General features: G+C 36.2%; 1 protein-coding gene across 1 annotated transcript in view; it reads left to right on the top strand.

Annotated features, from left to right (window-relative positions):
- The window catches only part of LOC113229940 (voltage-dependent calcium channel subunit alpha-2/delta-3), a 131,037-nt gene that overhangs the window by 44,345 nt on the left and 72,523 nt on the right, over positions 1 to 14,169 (top strand). The window contains exon 3 of the mRNA XM_026463631.1: positions 4,389 to 4,499. Coding sequence (XP_026319416.1) covers positions 4,389 to 4,499 — 111 coding nt within the window. The remainder of the gene's footprint in view (positions 1 to 4,388; positions 4,500 to 14,169) is intronic.

Here is a 14,169-nt window from a genome sequence, read left to right as displayed (position 1 = left end):
AGTCCAAGCATAGAAATAAACGGAGAAAAGTTAAGCCTTGTTAGTAAAGCAGTCTTCTTGGGAGTGACCTTAGATGGTAAACTTCAATGGTTTCCACATATATCTTCCCTGGCCAGCAGATTAAGCTCCGCTGCATACGCAGTCCGCAGACGTTACCGATGTTAGTACTGCTAGACTAGTTTACTTTAGTTACTTCCATAGTATAATGTCCTACGGAATTTTCATGTGGGGTAAAGCGGCAGATATTCAAACCATATTTGTATTGTAAAAACAAGCGATTCGTTCTGTGTACCGTCTAGCCTTTGGATAATTGAAAGGGTACTTGGCTCCTAGATCGGCAATAAAATCGAATAAATCATGAAATTTAATGCTTCATATCCAATAATTAAAGAATAAATTTATTATATCAATTGTACACACGAAGACATAATATTAAGTACATGTTGATACACTAACACACATAAAATATATAATAAAACGAATGTATAAAATAAGACTATAAATAAATATGTGAAATGTAAATAAACATTTTGACTTTTTGTAAGCTCTAACGTGAGGAGTCTGAATAATCCCAAGATTTCAAAAAGGCACCACTAAAAGCCCGAACCGAAGCTAACTGTCTGTCACACGACAACTGACTATCACATGACATTCACAAAAATAAGTAAATTGTTTATGTGAAATTTTATAAATTTTAAAGTATACAAAAATAGAAAAATTTTCGTTCGTAGATTCTTTTAAGCCTCTGTCCTGAGAAGTTCTCATTTTGTATGTGGCCTAATTACAGCAACATGGGTGTTAATTGTTATCAATTTATTGGTCATATTTTTTTTATTCAATGCAAACTCATAAACAATATTAGTTATTATTTTATTCATTACCATTCAATTTACATGACACAGAAAAGATTGAACAGAAATTTTCATGTAATATTATTATTATATTATAGATGTATTCATCTTGATTATTATATATTTTTATTTATTTCAGACATTTACAATCCATAATATATGTTAGTAAAAAGTACTTGAGCACTAGTATTAGAATTTACTATGAATTTACCCAGAAATTAGGTAATGTATATTTAAAATATTAAACAATTAAGTTTTCATTTTTATTCGTATCATTATTTCATAATATACAGGTAATACAATAAAGGCTTAAATACGAGAAAGGGAAACTAGAATTAAATTATAATGAATAAAATTGGGTCCCTGCGGCAAGTTGCCCAAGATGCTGGCTGCGTTCCCCCTTTGTGTTGCTATGCTAATGCATTGGGTAAGGTAGCTGCCGGTCCTTGGGTTTCCCAGGGAAGAAAATAGAATATTTTTATATATACAATAAATAGACATAAGTACGTTTCTACATCTGCAAATTGACAACTTTTCAGAAGAGAGGCTTAAAATTCTAAGAACGAAATAAATCGATAACTTTTTTATGCTTAAACATAAGAGTTATAAAATTTCATTTAAACATAATTCGTTTTATGTAAGTAGTTAATATTATTTTTACGATTTTCATGTAATAGAAACATTGTTGACATTATGATCACATGTGGTTTTATCATTCGATACGTGGCAAAATATTGCTAAAAAGCCAAACAAAAAATGTTTTAGATGTGAGTGGAACTCATACGTAGAAAGTTTTTGTTTTATAATAACAAGTGACGGGACGAACACGTCGTGTACCGGGTGGTAAGCTACACCCCTGTCCATATCAATTGCAGTACCGCTCAGAGCTTTAAATCGCAAAGATCTGAGGGGCACTGACACTGCGCCTGTCACCCTGATGCATAAGTTGACAAGTCCCGTGTACCAGTAATTTCACCCTTTTACCAGTAATTTCACCCAATTAGCACCCTTACCTTTCAAAACCACTGTGTAAAGTGTGTGTGTGTGTGTGTGTGTGTAAAATGGCAGTACTTCCCTGGACGAACTATTTCACAAGGAGCTCCACTGCCACTGAAAAGTAAAGTAATTGAAGTTTGTAATAGTGTCTTGTAATATTATTATGTTGATATCGTTCAAGTCGTGTTGACTTGGTTTTTATCTAAAAACGTCAAATAACTATTAATAATAATAAGAACGATAAATATTTATCAAAATCCAAATAACACTTGCGCGTGACTATTTTCTCAAGTCAAGCAACTCTACCAGCACGTGATAGTTATATTCTGTCCTGTTTTTAACATTTGTAGAAGTATATTTAAACTATATTTACGTGTGACCTTTTCGCATAAATGAAACATATAAACTTTACAGGACCGTAAAGTCCTTTACCATTTAAAACTGGAACGCAGTAATCCTTGCATTACTGCTTGGCGGCAGAAATAGGTAAAGTGGCAGCACTTCCTTGGACGAACTCTGTCACAAGGAGCTCTTATCCTACTAAGCCCAGAGAAAAACTCTTCTAAGTCAAGTATGTATGCATACAAGTTAAGGTCATAAAATTGAGCATTTAAGTCAATTATGCCTTGAACCGTCGACATAGCCGGAATTTTATTCGACCCAACTTTAGCTTTACTAAGCAAAACCTTAATCAATGTACATTATGAACCACTACGAACAGAACATGGCTTTCAAACTATAATATAGGCTAGAACATGCAAGCGTTAGTTAATCAATGAACATCTTAAGCAGCTAAACTATGCTACGCCGTGACGTGCTACAACATAGTTTAACTCCTACGTCTACGAGCTGTGGGCGGTGTACATGGAATTCACAATGGTTATACAGCCATTTAATGTAGAAAATATTGTAACTATACCTAACCATACGATGTTAAATATAACTTAACTAAGTTTAATGGATAATTGATTCCGCATTCAATTAATATAAATATAAAACGTTCCATTTAATTGAAACGAATAATACTTTTCCACGACGATCGTTTGAAAATTAAACCCGATTCCGCTTCCATTGCATTAAACGATACAAACCCTTTATTTGATAGAATACGACAAGCGAATTAATTAATGTGTTGTGAATCGTGTCGTTGAGTCCCCGTCTTTAATCCATAATGAAGGGGCTCGCGGCTACCGACTCTCCTAATTCCGCCGGTCAGCGGCCGGACGCCCCACAGTCAGCCTTATTTCAGATTATTTACAATTTATTCTGTTACTTTTTTAAGAGAAACGCATTGGGCTAATTAGTGAATTCAATGTTTTCATTCCATTCCAGAGAAAAATGTATCAATTTATTTTTAGAAGATTTTGGAATTCAACATTTATTACAAACATTACATAGTATGTTATTCTGTAATCGGTAAAGGCTTTAACTATGAAAAATTAAGACACTCCAAGTAATCTTATCATATCATTATCGTTTATTTTAAAAGGAGCGTTTTGACTTTCTATAGCCCCTATTAGGCGAACCCGCGACCACAATTGAGATTCTAAGCCCTGCGTAATTAACCGCCCGTTAACCTATTTAACCTGAGCAAAAACTTCCTATTTCGCAGATAACATCTTACATTATGTATACGTATCGAACAAACTCGGCTGGGTTATCGATTAAATCCAGTCGCGGGTTAAACAATGTAGTACTTTGAGAACTCGTCTCGAGCTCCGGCCACACTGCCACTCGACGCTATTTTTCACCCGCATCGAAAGATACCCTCAAAATAAACTTTATTATTGAGTAAACATCAGACGTGGCCGGTGCCGTGACGTAAAAACGTACTTACCCTTATTAGTTCAACTCGAGCCTGTTTTCATATCCATTTTGTAGTAAACCGGTAAACCTGTCTAAAGTTTTTGTTATGAATCTCAGATACGATTATATTCACATCAAGTCAAAAGCGAACGAACGATTCCAATATTTCAGTTGAGTAAACACGGAATGCAGAGAAAATATTATGACAGTAAAAATATTATAAGCACAGAAACCTCGTTAGATTTGATAGCATAACAAAGGCGACGTCTCGGGCACAATTCAAAATTCAATAACAAGCAGCGAGCGGGGCGGGCGGGCGCCTCAGCCGAATAACAATAATTTGGCACCCAGCATCCGCCAAATTCCGGACGTGTTCGTTCCATTTTTAAATTTGACAAGTCCCGTCGGACGCGCCGCCATGTTGGGCCCAATAATTCAGCGCGTAATGTAGCGCGAATGCGACACGATTGTTGTCATTTTCGCAAATTATGCGAGCGCTACATGCCTGCCAATGTTTATCTGTGCTCGTGAAAGCATTAAATTACGCGATGCCTGCTCTACGCAGATATTACTAGTACTAGTTTATTTGCACTGAAGTATTATTACGTTTATAGGAAGTTTGCACTCTGAATTCAGTCAATTTTGCTGTATATATACCTACAGTTATTATACGTTTAACACGAATAATCCAAATGTGTAAATTGCCAATGTTGAAATTGTGCTTTATGTTCACAGAAATATCACGAATACAACGTAGAGGTGGTACGCAAAGATGGGCTGCTACTGGTGCGAGACCTCGCCGCTGAAGTGAAAAACCACATGGATTTCAAAATCAACGCAGTCATGGTCAGTATACAAGAACATTTTACCTATTATCACAAACTACAAAGAAATACTACGTTTTATTTCAACTTAGTTATAACTTTGTCTTACAAATGCGCATAACAAATGAGGCCAGTAAAGGTCAAGTGGAGTGAAAACCCTTAACTTTGGAAAATAACGGATCCGAAGTACACTTTACGAAAGCAAATGGAATAATACTATTGCATTTTAGAATCCATGAAGAAGAATCGTAAAACGACCGGCCTGAATCTTAATTCGCCTTTGTTTTTATTTAGCCAATCCCTGTTCCGAAATCTAAACACAATCTTATTGAAGACGAGATAGTGAAGTCTTTGTTTTAGAAAGAAACAAATCGCTTAGCTAAGACAAAATGTGAAGCATGAATAACTCTTTTTCGCGCTTGGAGGGGTGAACTACAATCGCATTGAGTTGTTATCTTCACAAGATAAAATGTTTTATTTTTTTTATAATACCATGACAAGACAATGACGAACAAGTCGCACGCCTGATGATAAGCGACACGCCTATCCATAACAGTTGCAGTGCCACGCAGAGCTTTAAATCACAAATGTCTGAGGAGCACTGCCACTGCGCCCGTTACCCTGAGACATAAGTTGACAAATCCCATGTGTCTGTAATTTCGCCAGCACCCTTGCCCTTAAAAACCGAAACGCAGTATAAGCGTTACTTACTTATTGCTTGGCAGCAGAAATAGGTTAGGTGGCAGTAATTCCCTGGATGAACTCTTTCACAAAGAGCTCAATTGCTGCCAAACTAATGAATTTATTTTTTGCTTAAAGAGACAAATATTGTTACAATGACTTTGTAAGTACATCATGATTCAATCAATCAAAATTTTTAGCTTTATTTTTAGAAAATGCCTAGTTTTTGGTTACTCGCAAAGTCTTAGGTTTTAAACTTTTTCAATTAGGTAATAGTTGTTAATGCAAAATGCACATCAAATCCTCGTTCTAGTTTAAATGTTGCAGCGAACTAATCAGCTTTCGTGAAGCACTTGCGTAGTGCTCGTAAGCAGCACAGTAGACAAACAAAAGGGCGCAACTCAATTTAATTATCAAGGGATTAAATTCAGTTAAGCCGGAGAATTGCATAGTCATCGCCGAGCAGATCCAAGCGGGTCGTGTGAGTGAAGCTGCTCTAGAAATCCGCTCAAAGTGAATTGTGATGGGAGAGATCGAGTGCCGCGTTGCGCACCAGGACCCCTACTACACTCCATTGGCCAAAGTTCAAGGATAACATTCTTGATATGTGCCACCTTTAAAGAGGAACTATTTTGGAAAATTAAAAGATTGCGTAGAACCGATTAATGCTACATACCACGAATAAGAGGCCGCTCTCAGACTCTATATTGCGTAGCCTGTATGTAATTTCAGTTTTCTCATCTCAGGATGACGATGAAGAAGGTTAACATCGTCACCATTATTTCAATATCTAAGATAATTAATTCTCGTAAACATTAAACTGCAGAAATCTGCTGTAATAGTACAAATATCCCATTGCTATGTCTTAATAATACCTATGATCTTATATATACATTATATACATACTTAATACATTAATTTCTACCTCAACAGTAGCTTTCTGTATAAAAAGCGGTTCATTGAAATTATTCAAATTTATTCTCGTGAAAAGTTTTGAATAGAAAACTTTACAATAGAAAAAGAAATATTACAAAGTTTACTATTGTTAATTGTACTTATTTGTTTACTAACTTTTCAAGGCGTTCAATGGTTGATAAATATTATTTAAGACGCATATAGGTCCTTTAGTTTTTATAAAATGTTTTTATTAATTTATTTTTTAACGAGTATCATTTCTTACAAAAATAATATTGTGACAATTGTTTCAACAGTATTATTATAATTGTTTCAAATTAAAAGTTAACAACAACATGGAGTGAATTATACTTTCGAATTTTCTTAGTAAGGGTGCGCTTTAGACGGCTTCGTTTAGAATTTACCAACATTGCCGGCTAAAGCGAATTTCGCCATTTTACGGCATACATTTGCAAATATTTCAGAGATCAATTTCCTTTGCCTTGTGATTCTACAGAGTTTACGAGAATTAATAAAATTGTTGCCTCAACGAGCTATATTTGTCTTTACTTCGATGTTAATTATTTTTGTTTCCTTTATTCCTGGTTATATATCAATACGATTTGATATTTCTTCCTTGGTGCTAATTCCCAATAAATTTAGAACATTGATTACATGTTGGTGCTTTTCCAATGAAATCACATCGTGGTAAGAAACCTGTAATTCGTGATAACCAATGCAGTTTGCACCGCGTCGCATATCTCGGATATTCAAACCAATTATAGAAGTTTATTTCTGCGGTGCATAAACCGAGTTGCGCCCCGTCTGGTCGCGATACAGTAGGTGGCAACTGGCAAGATTCACAGCAGTTTCTGCGACGGCGGAGTGTTATATCGCTGCATTAACATATTCAGCGATGGCCGATGTTCTTGCCCTCCCCAAAATCCTCGCACGCCCCTGCCACCCCCATCTTCACGAACCAACCCACTGATATTGGAATTCTTTTGAATCTGAAACTAGTCTGACTGAAACACCCAGTCCAACTTTCGAACTGGCGCAAAGTTGACAATTTCCAAGGCAATAAGGCTTCCATTCAAATGTGCCACAGTACAGAAGTAAAACTTATTTATATAAGTGATAAAGGCCTAAACTTTGTGTAGGTACGGTAAACGTTTATTTGGGGAAAGTTTGCTAAGTACTACTTACGTTTTGGTAAAACATGTATAATCAGGCATGGCAAAGTTTGGGGGGAAGTTTTATGAAGGAGCGACAATGTTGGAAGTGTGAAAGCTAAGTTAGCGCGTAAGGCCCCGAGACGACGCACTGTGTGTGCGAGAAGCGACGGAGTAATTATTTGATCCGTGCATCGAGTATAAGTATAACCAGAAATAGAGACGAAATGTCATTTAATTTGTTTGAAAACTATTTTGCCATATCATTACCAAATTTCAAAGCCCGATTTCGAAACAATTCGAAAAAAAGAGGAATACTATTCCATGGGTGAGTGAAGATCTTAACCACCACATTACAATGTATGATAATTTCTGCTCAATGAAACACCAATTTCCACATGATAATGTTTTAAATAAATGTCTCCAACATCATTAAAATTTAATAAAATCTATGAGTTTGCGTGATCGTCGTCTATTTAATGATAATAAGATGATGTCTTCTAAAAACTCGAGTAAGGTAATGTGGCAGATTGTGAACGATGAGGTTTCAACTAGGAATCACCAACAAAACGTTCGACTGACTCACAAGGGAGATATTGTGCCTGTAGACATGATACCTGACTACTTCAATGATTATTTTCTTACAATAACTTCAAAATTACATCTACACAATAATAAAGAAAAATCAATGTCATTTTTAAGAAAATGCGTGGGTGAATGCGATGTTCCTCAGTACAGCCTTCCAACTGTCACTCGTGACTCGTTGGAGGGGGTAGTGAGGGGTATGTGGCATACGTCACAAACGCTGGACATATACGATATATCTATAAATATATTAATGTCGGTGTGGCCAGTGATTGGAGACATACTCGTTATTTTAATAAATGAAATGTTTAGAGAAGGTATATATCCTAATATTTTAAAAAGTACTCGTGTATGTCCAGTGTTCAAGGGGAAGGGGGACGTGACCCATGTTGAAAGCCACAGACCGATAACCATAGTTCCGAATATATCAAAAATAATAGAATCTATTATATCAACAAGTATTATGGATCATTTCGAAATGAACGATTTGTTATCAGATAGACAATATGCTTATAGGAAAGGTAAATCCACCGTAGTTGCAGCACAAAATATAGTAGATTCTATTATTACCAGTATAGATGATAAGTATAAAACTGCAGGCATTTTTTGTGACCTAACAAAGGCGTTCGATGTAATTGAAAATGATTTATTAATTCAAAAGTTAGCTGTGTATGGCGTCAACGGAGTCGCCCATAGCCTATTAAAGTCTTTTTTATCAAACAGACGGCAAACGGTTCAGGTCAGTACAAACGGTACAACAACTAGGTCAGCGGCTGGTGACGTCACCATTGGCATCCCACAGGGATCTGCCCTAGGTAATACACTATTCCTGGCATTCATCAATGATCTGCCATACTTTATATCAGGGAGTCTTGTGGTTCTATTTGCGGACGATACAACCGTTATAGTGTGTGCTAAAACCTACAACGAGTTGGAAGAAAAATTAGCCTGCACGTATGAGCAGCTGTGTGAGTGGTTCTCTGCGAATGGACTTATTCTTAACGAATCGAAGTCAAACCTTATGTTGTTCTCAGGAAGAAATTCTATAACAAAGCCAATAATCACCTCCATTGTTCCATTATGTAACACCTGTAAATTCTTGGGTTTAACGCTAGACTCAAATTTGAACTGGAAGTCACATATACAAACTCTATGTCAAAAACTTGGAAGTGCTGCATACGCACTGAGGAAACTACGTCCTCTTGTCTCCAATGTGGTATTGAGGCAGACGTATTATGCATATTTTCATTCGTTGATGTCTTATGGCATCACATTGTGGGGTAATTCAACTGCGTCGATTAGGGTATTTATTCTTCAAAAACGTGCACTAAGAACAATAGTAGGCATAAAAAAGGGTCAGACCTGCAGAAACCTTTTTAAGAAATACAATATAATGACCATGTACTCACAATATATTTATGATATAATAGTTTATGCGCGTAAAAACTTGGCTACTTATGAGGGACGTACGGGCGGAGGCCGAGCGTTACGAAACGCGGGAACACTAAAATCCGTTGCCCACCGTACCGAACTTGCAACTAGAAATCCGCGGGTAATAGGTCCCCGATTCTACGAACATCTACCCACAGACCTGAAAAGTGTTAGAAACGATGAAACGTTTTGTACCCGACTAAAAATCCTTTTATTGGATATTGAATTGTACAGTGTCGATGAGTTTCTTTTGAAACAATTTTAATTTTATTTTATTCGACAAGCAGTAGTTATACTACTTTATTTTATATTCATTATTATTATTATAATTTTATTACTGACGATCATAGTTATCCCTTGACATTATATTTCCAATTGTAATATTGTGACATTGATAACATGAAATAAACGATTCTATTCTATTCTATTGACGAATGTCGTCAATTGTTTCACTTCAAACGACCAGTTTAATTTGAGCTTTGCTATAACGGACGAAAATTTAAAAATGACATAATTTAATATTTAATTACCGACGAAATGTGATTCCGTTTGTTTTGTAATTAGATGTTTTGCTGTTCCTTCACCACCGAATAGAACAGAACCATAGTTATATTATCTTTATCACAATAAATACTGAATACTTTTGTAATATACGGAGACGAACACACAGAACAGTTGTTGCCGCTATATTATTCAGCTTTCTAATTTATGACATCAGTGCATACGAGAGTTGATATTTAAAAGTGATATCAGTGCCATTTGACTGATGAGTTGCCAGGGATGGATGGCCCTTATTTCGTTTCTATTTCTGGTTATATACTCGATGGATCCGTGTCACTGCCCAAATGTCGTTTGCGGATTTTCGCCGAATCCTAGCATTCTCACTTTTCGTAAATTTCCTTTTTGTAGTTTCCCCCACCATGTCTAATGAAGGCCTACAGGAGTCAATTAACCGAAGGGATTGGAATTGTACCGGGCACGAAATTCCATTTAAGCGCTTCAATTCAATGCGTTGCTTCTTGCAAATTGATTCGGTCAAAAAACTTTCCCTGAATTATACGCGACCGACTAATCACCAGGTTGGTTGTACAAACCGGTTTGTGGGCCCGGTGAGTTACATAAGCACTTATAGGGTCGTATTCTAGAACTCTACTCAATGCTCAAGTCAGGATTCCAATTGAAACACAAGCACTGGAAATACGACCCTAATGGCAGGGACTTGAGTATGATTTCGATCGCTTTAAACCATACTCAAATCCTGACTTGAGCATTGAGTAGAGTTCTGGAATACGACCCATAGACTGATTGGAATTTTGTATTACATCTGCAATATTATAACTTTTCAGGAAAGACATTTAGAGATTCTACGAACGAAAATAATCGATAACTTTTTGTGCTTGAATAAGAGAGATATAAAATTTAATGTATACATAATTTTGTTCCACGTAGTTCGTATTATTTTTATAATTTTCATGTGATAAACGCACTTTTGACGTATGACCACATATGGCTTTATAATGTACCAAGGCTATATAAATAATGTCCTATAACGGCTTGGTCAATGCAAGTAACTAGCGCTACATGCGCCCTGCACGCGCGTAGCATGCGCGCTGCATGCTTACAGTTAAATACATGTTGATACATGTGTTGCACAAGCGGCGCGCAAAATGTACGTGAACAGCTCGCATGACGTAATGCACGTGTGCAGCTCGCGAGTCTTTCGCAAACAGGCGCATTTGCGGCGCATTCGACAGATCTGTAGAGGGAAACGGGGCAGTTTGACACGGGGCACATTCATACGCCTGCATTATCTTCATACCTTCAAACATAATATTAGTTGTGATAATACTAAAACCGGCCTTTATACGTATGAGTAATAGACATGCAGTGATGCAGCTCACCAGTTAACCGTTTTCGTTCGGCAGGTCCCAAAGTGTTTTCACAGCCGTTGACTAAAAAAATAAGTGACACAAATACGAGTGCCACTGCAGTTTTGTTCACTTTACAGTGTTTATGTAATACAGGGTAAACTAGTGTTTTCAATAACTAGAATTGGATATGACTGAGAGAATATACAGGGTGGAAATTTGTAATGCCACTTAGAAGGAAAGTACGTTAAATACTGGAGATAGAAATTTTCGGGAATCGAACCTGCTAAAATCTTTAAAAAAATACACCCTGTACTTTTATTAAATCAATCGATAGGGTCAATTATGAGGATGAAATCTGTCTCACAAACCATGAAATCTGGAGTTATGAATTCAATGGATCAAATTAAAACACTTTTACTCAAAGGTCCACTTGTTAATTATCACAAGGTACTTGTTAATTATCGTTGACGTCATTTATCCATTAAAATGACGAAGTACTATTTAGATAAGAAGATTGCAATTTGCATATGTTTGTAATGCAGACTCTTTGGTCAGTGGCATGAGGTAATTTAAATATGGAATGTTTCATTTGAAAATGGATTGTCTTTTGTTATTTCCATGTGTTAGTCCACGACTACGAAGGTCATTTAAACACTGTCAAGTACCTTGAAATACTGGATCTCTTAAGAAATGAGTTAAATGTTTTATCCGAGGAAGAGCGAAATCGAATAATTCTGCAGCAAGATGGCGCTCCAGCCCATAACAGCAGAGTCACTACTGCCTACATTAGTAACCATTTTAATACCTGGATTGGTACAAACGGCACAATCAGATGGTCTGCGAGATCACCAGATCTTACCCCTTTAGATTTTTTTTTGTGGTGATATGTTAAAAATCAAATTTACCTTAAATCCTATGCGAGTGTAAACGAGTTGAAGGCTGAGGTTCAGAATACGATTTGTAATACAAATCATCACAACACGTTATTAAAAGTTACTCAAAATGAATTCGTTAAAAGATTAAATTTGTGTATCCAAGAAAATGGAGCTCATTTTGAGCAACTAATTAGTTAGATTACCTAGGAAATGAAACTATTTTTCCGGATTTAAATCGCGTATATTTGTTTTTTCAAACAAACCGACGTTTCGGGCCCTTTACGGTCCCATGGTCACGGTTGACGAAAACCTAAGAACTCGATAGATTACCATTTTTTTCGTTTTATTAAAATACGTTAAGATTTTATGTTTGTTTTTTTTTCATTTAAATAACCAATTTTGTGAGAGAAATTTTATTCTTATAATTAACACTATGGATGTATGCAATAAAAGTGCACGGTGCATTTTTTTCAGATTAAAGCGGATTCGATTCTCGCGTATTGCTAGAAATTTTTGAAAATCTATGAATGCAGTTTTATTTCTTTTAAAAACTAAAGGAATGTTTCGTTTAAGTAAAAAATTCTATCTCCAGTATTTAGAGTACTCTCCCTCCAGGTGGCATTACAAATTTCCACCCGGTATAATGATTTTTTAAATAAATATCCTTTTCTAAACTGGCCGGTTGGGTATTTTATACACTAGTGAGTGGGGCAGTTTGGTACGTATCAAGGTGCTCATATTAGTTATTTTGTACAAAAAATATAAAACTTCAACAAGTTATTGTAAAGCGGTGAACTAGTAACATTTTGCGCTATAGTCAGATCTTCCTCCTATATTTCTACTTCCAAGACTATATTACAAAGAACACTTTTCAAATGGTGCCCTAGAAAGAAGTCTTGATCTAGCAAGTGCGGAGGCACATATAGCGTTATGCTTTATTAACAGTTGATCACCTAGTGCTGATAATACATGGCGACCAGGAATGGCATGTTGATTCACAAATTCTAAGTGCCCCAAGAGATGTATCAAAGTGTTATCAAAGTGTTCTGTCCGAACCCACAGGTGGGACAGAATTGGACAATTCCCATTTTTTGTTAAAATCAAAATTTTTCAATTATTCTCAATGCTATTTATGAAAGAAAAGATTAAATTAGCAATATTCATTTGTTATGTCATCAATCAGGTAGCAAAAAAAAATTTTCATTATAATTTTATTTAGTAGCCCAATAATTAAAGTTAAAAAAAGTGTACGAATCTGCCCCGCTTGCTCCTGCGCACCCTAAGAGACATAGAACTCTAATCGAGTAACATTGAAATCCACGGGTCTCCTCTAAGGAAAGGATTTAGACCATGACCCGTCAAGCGGATGACTTAATACGTTTTCCAAGAGTTGGGAACCGTTTTCACGTGCAAGTTTCGTCACGATGTTTGCCTTTACCGTTAGAAATAGCACTAAACATTCAAAGTCGCCACAGGGATTCAAACCATCGACCTCAAACGGGAAGCAACTTTTTCCCACTGAGCTACCTCCGCTCTTGTAATCAAGCCACATTCGTTTTCTATATCTATGGGCAGACCCTTCTGCCAGACTGTAATTTCACTGCACAAATACAAATGTTTAGCGACTTACTGGACATTCCTCATGCCGACCATCTCCAATAATCCAACCTCAGCTATCTTGCATTGACCACATAGCACAGCCATAACATTATATACATAGATTAATACCAAAGCATATAAAATAATAATAATAATGTACATAATATATATATAACATTAAATACGCTTCTATAATAAGATTCCGGTTGATATTCATAATTTGCCGTTAACGAGGTTTAAAACTGTAGTGAAACAAAAGATATTATAAGCATTATACGATATTATATTATTATTCAGCGTGCTTGGACGACAGAAATACATGGTAGTGATTCGTTTAACTCTTGCATCCCCGTAGCGTGGCTACGCATGATAGTCACGACGCGCGATAAAATTTACGCGCTATTGGCTGTCTCAATCAGATCTAATTTAGATTTTAGGTTTTCTTGACCTATCATTTTTAAGCGACTTCAAAAAAAAGAGGAGGTTCTCAAATTGCCGGATTTTTATTTTTTGGTGTGTATGTTACGCGATTACTCCGATATTTGTGTACCGAAGGGGGGTGAAAGAGGGTACCTCAGCAGTAG

The sequence above is a fragment of the Hyposmocoma kahamanoa genome, unplaced genomic scaffold (assembly GCF_003589595.1).
Source record: "Hyposmocoma kahamanoa isolate Upper Pololo Valley unplaced genomic scaffold, ASM358959v1 63, whole genome shotgun sequence".
Taxonomy (NCBI): Eukaryota; Metazoa; Arthropoda; class Insecta; order Lepidoptera; family Cosmopterigidae; genus Hyposmocoma; species Hyposmocoma kahamanoa.
This window is presented reverse-complemented; position numbering and strand designations above follow the sequence as displayed.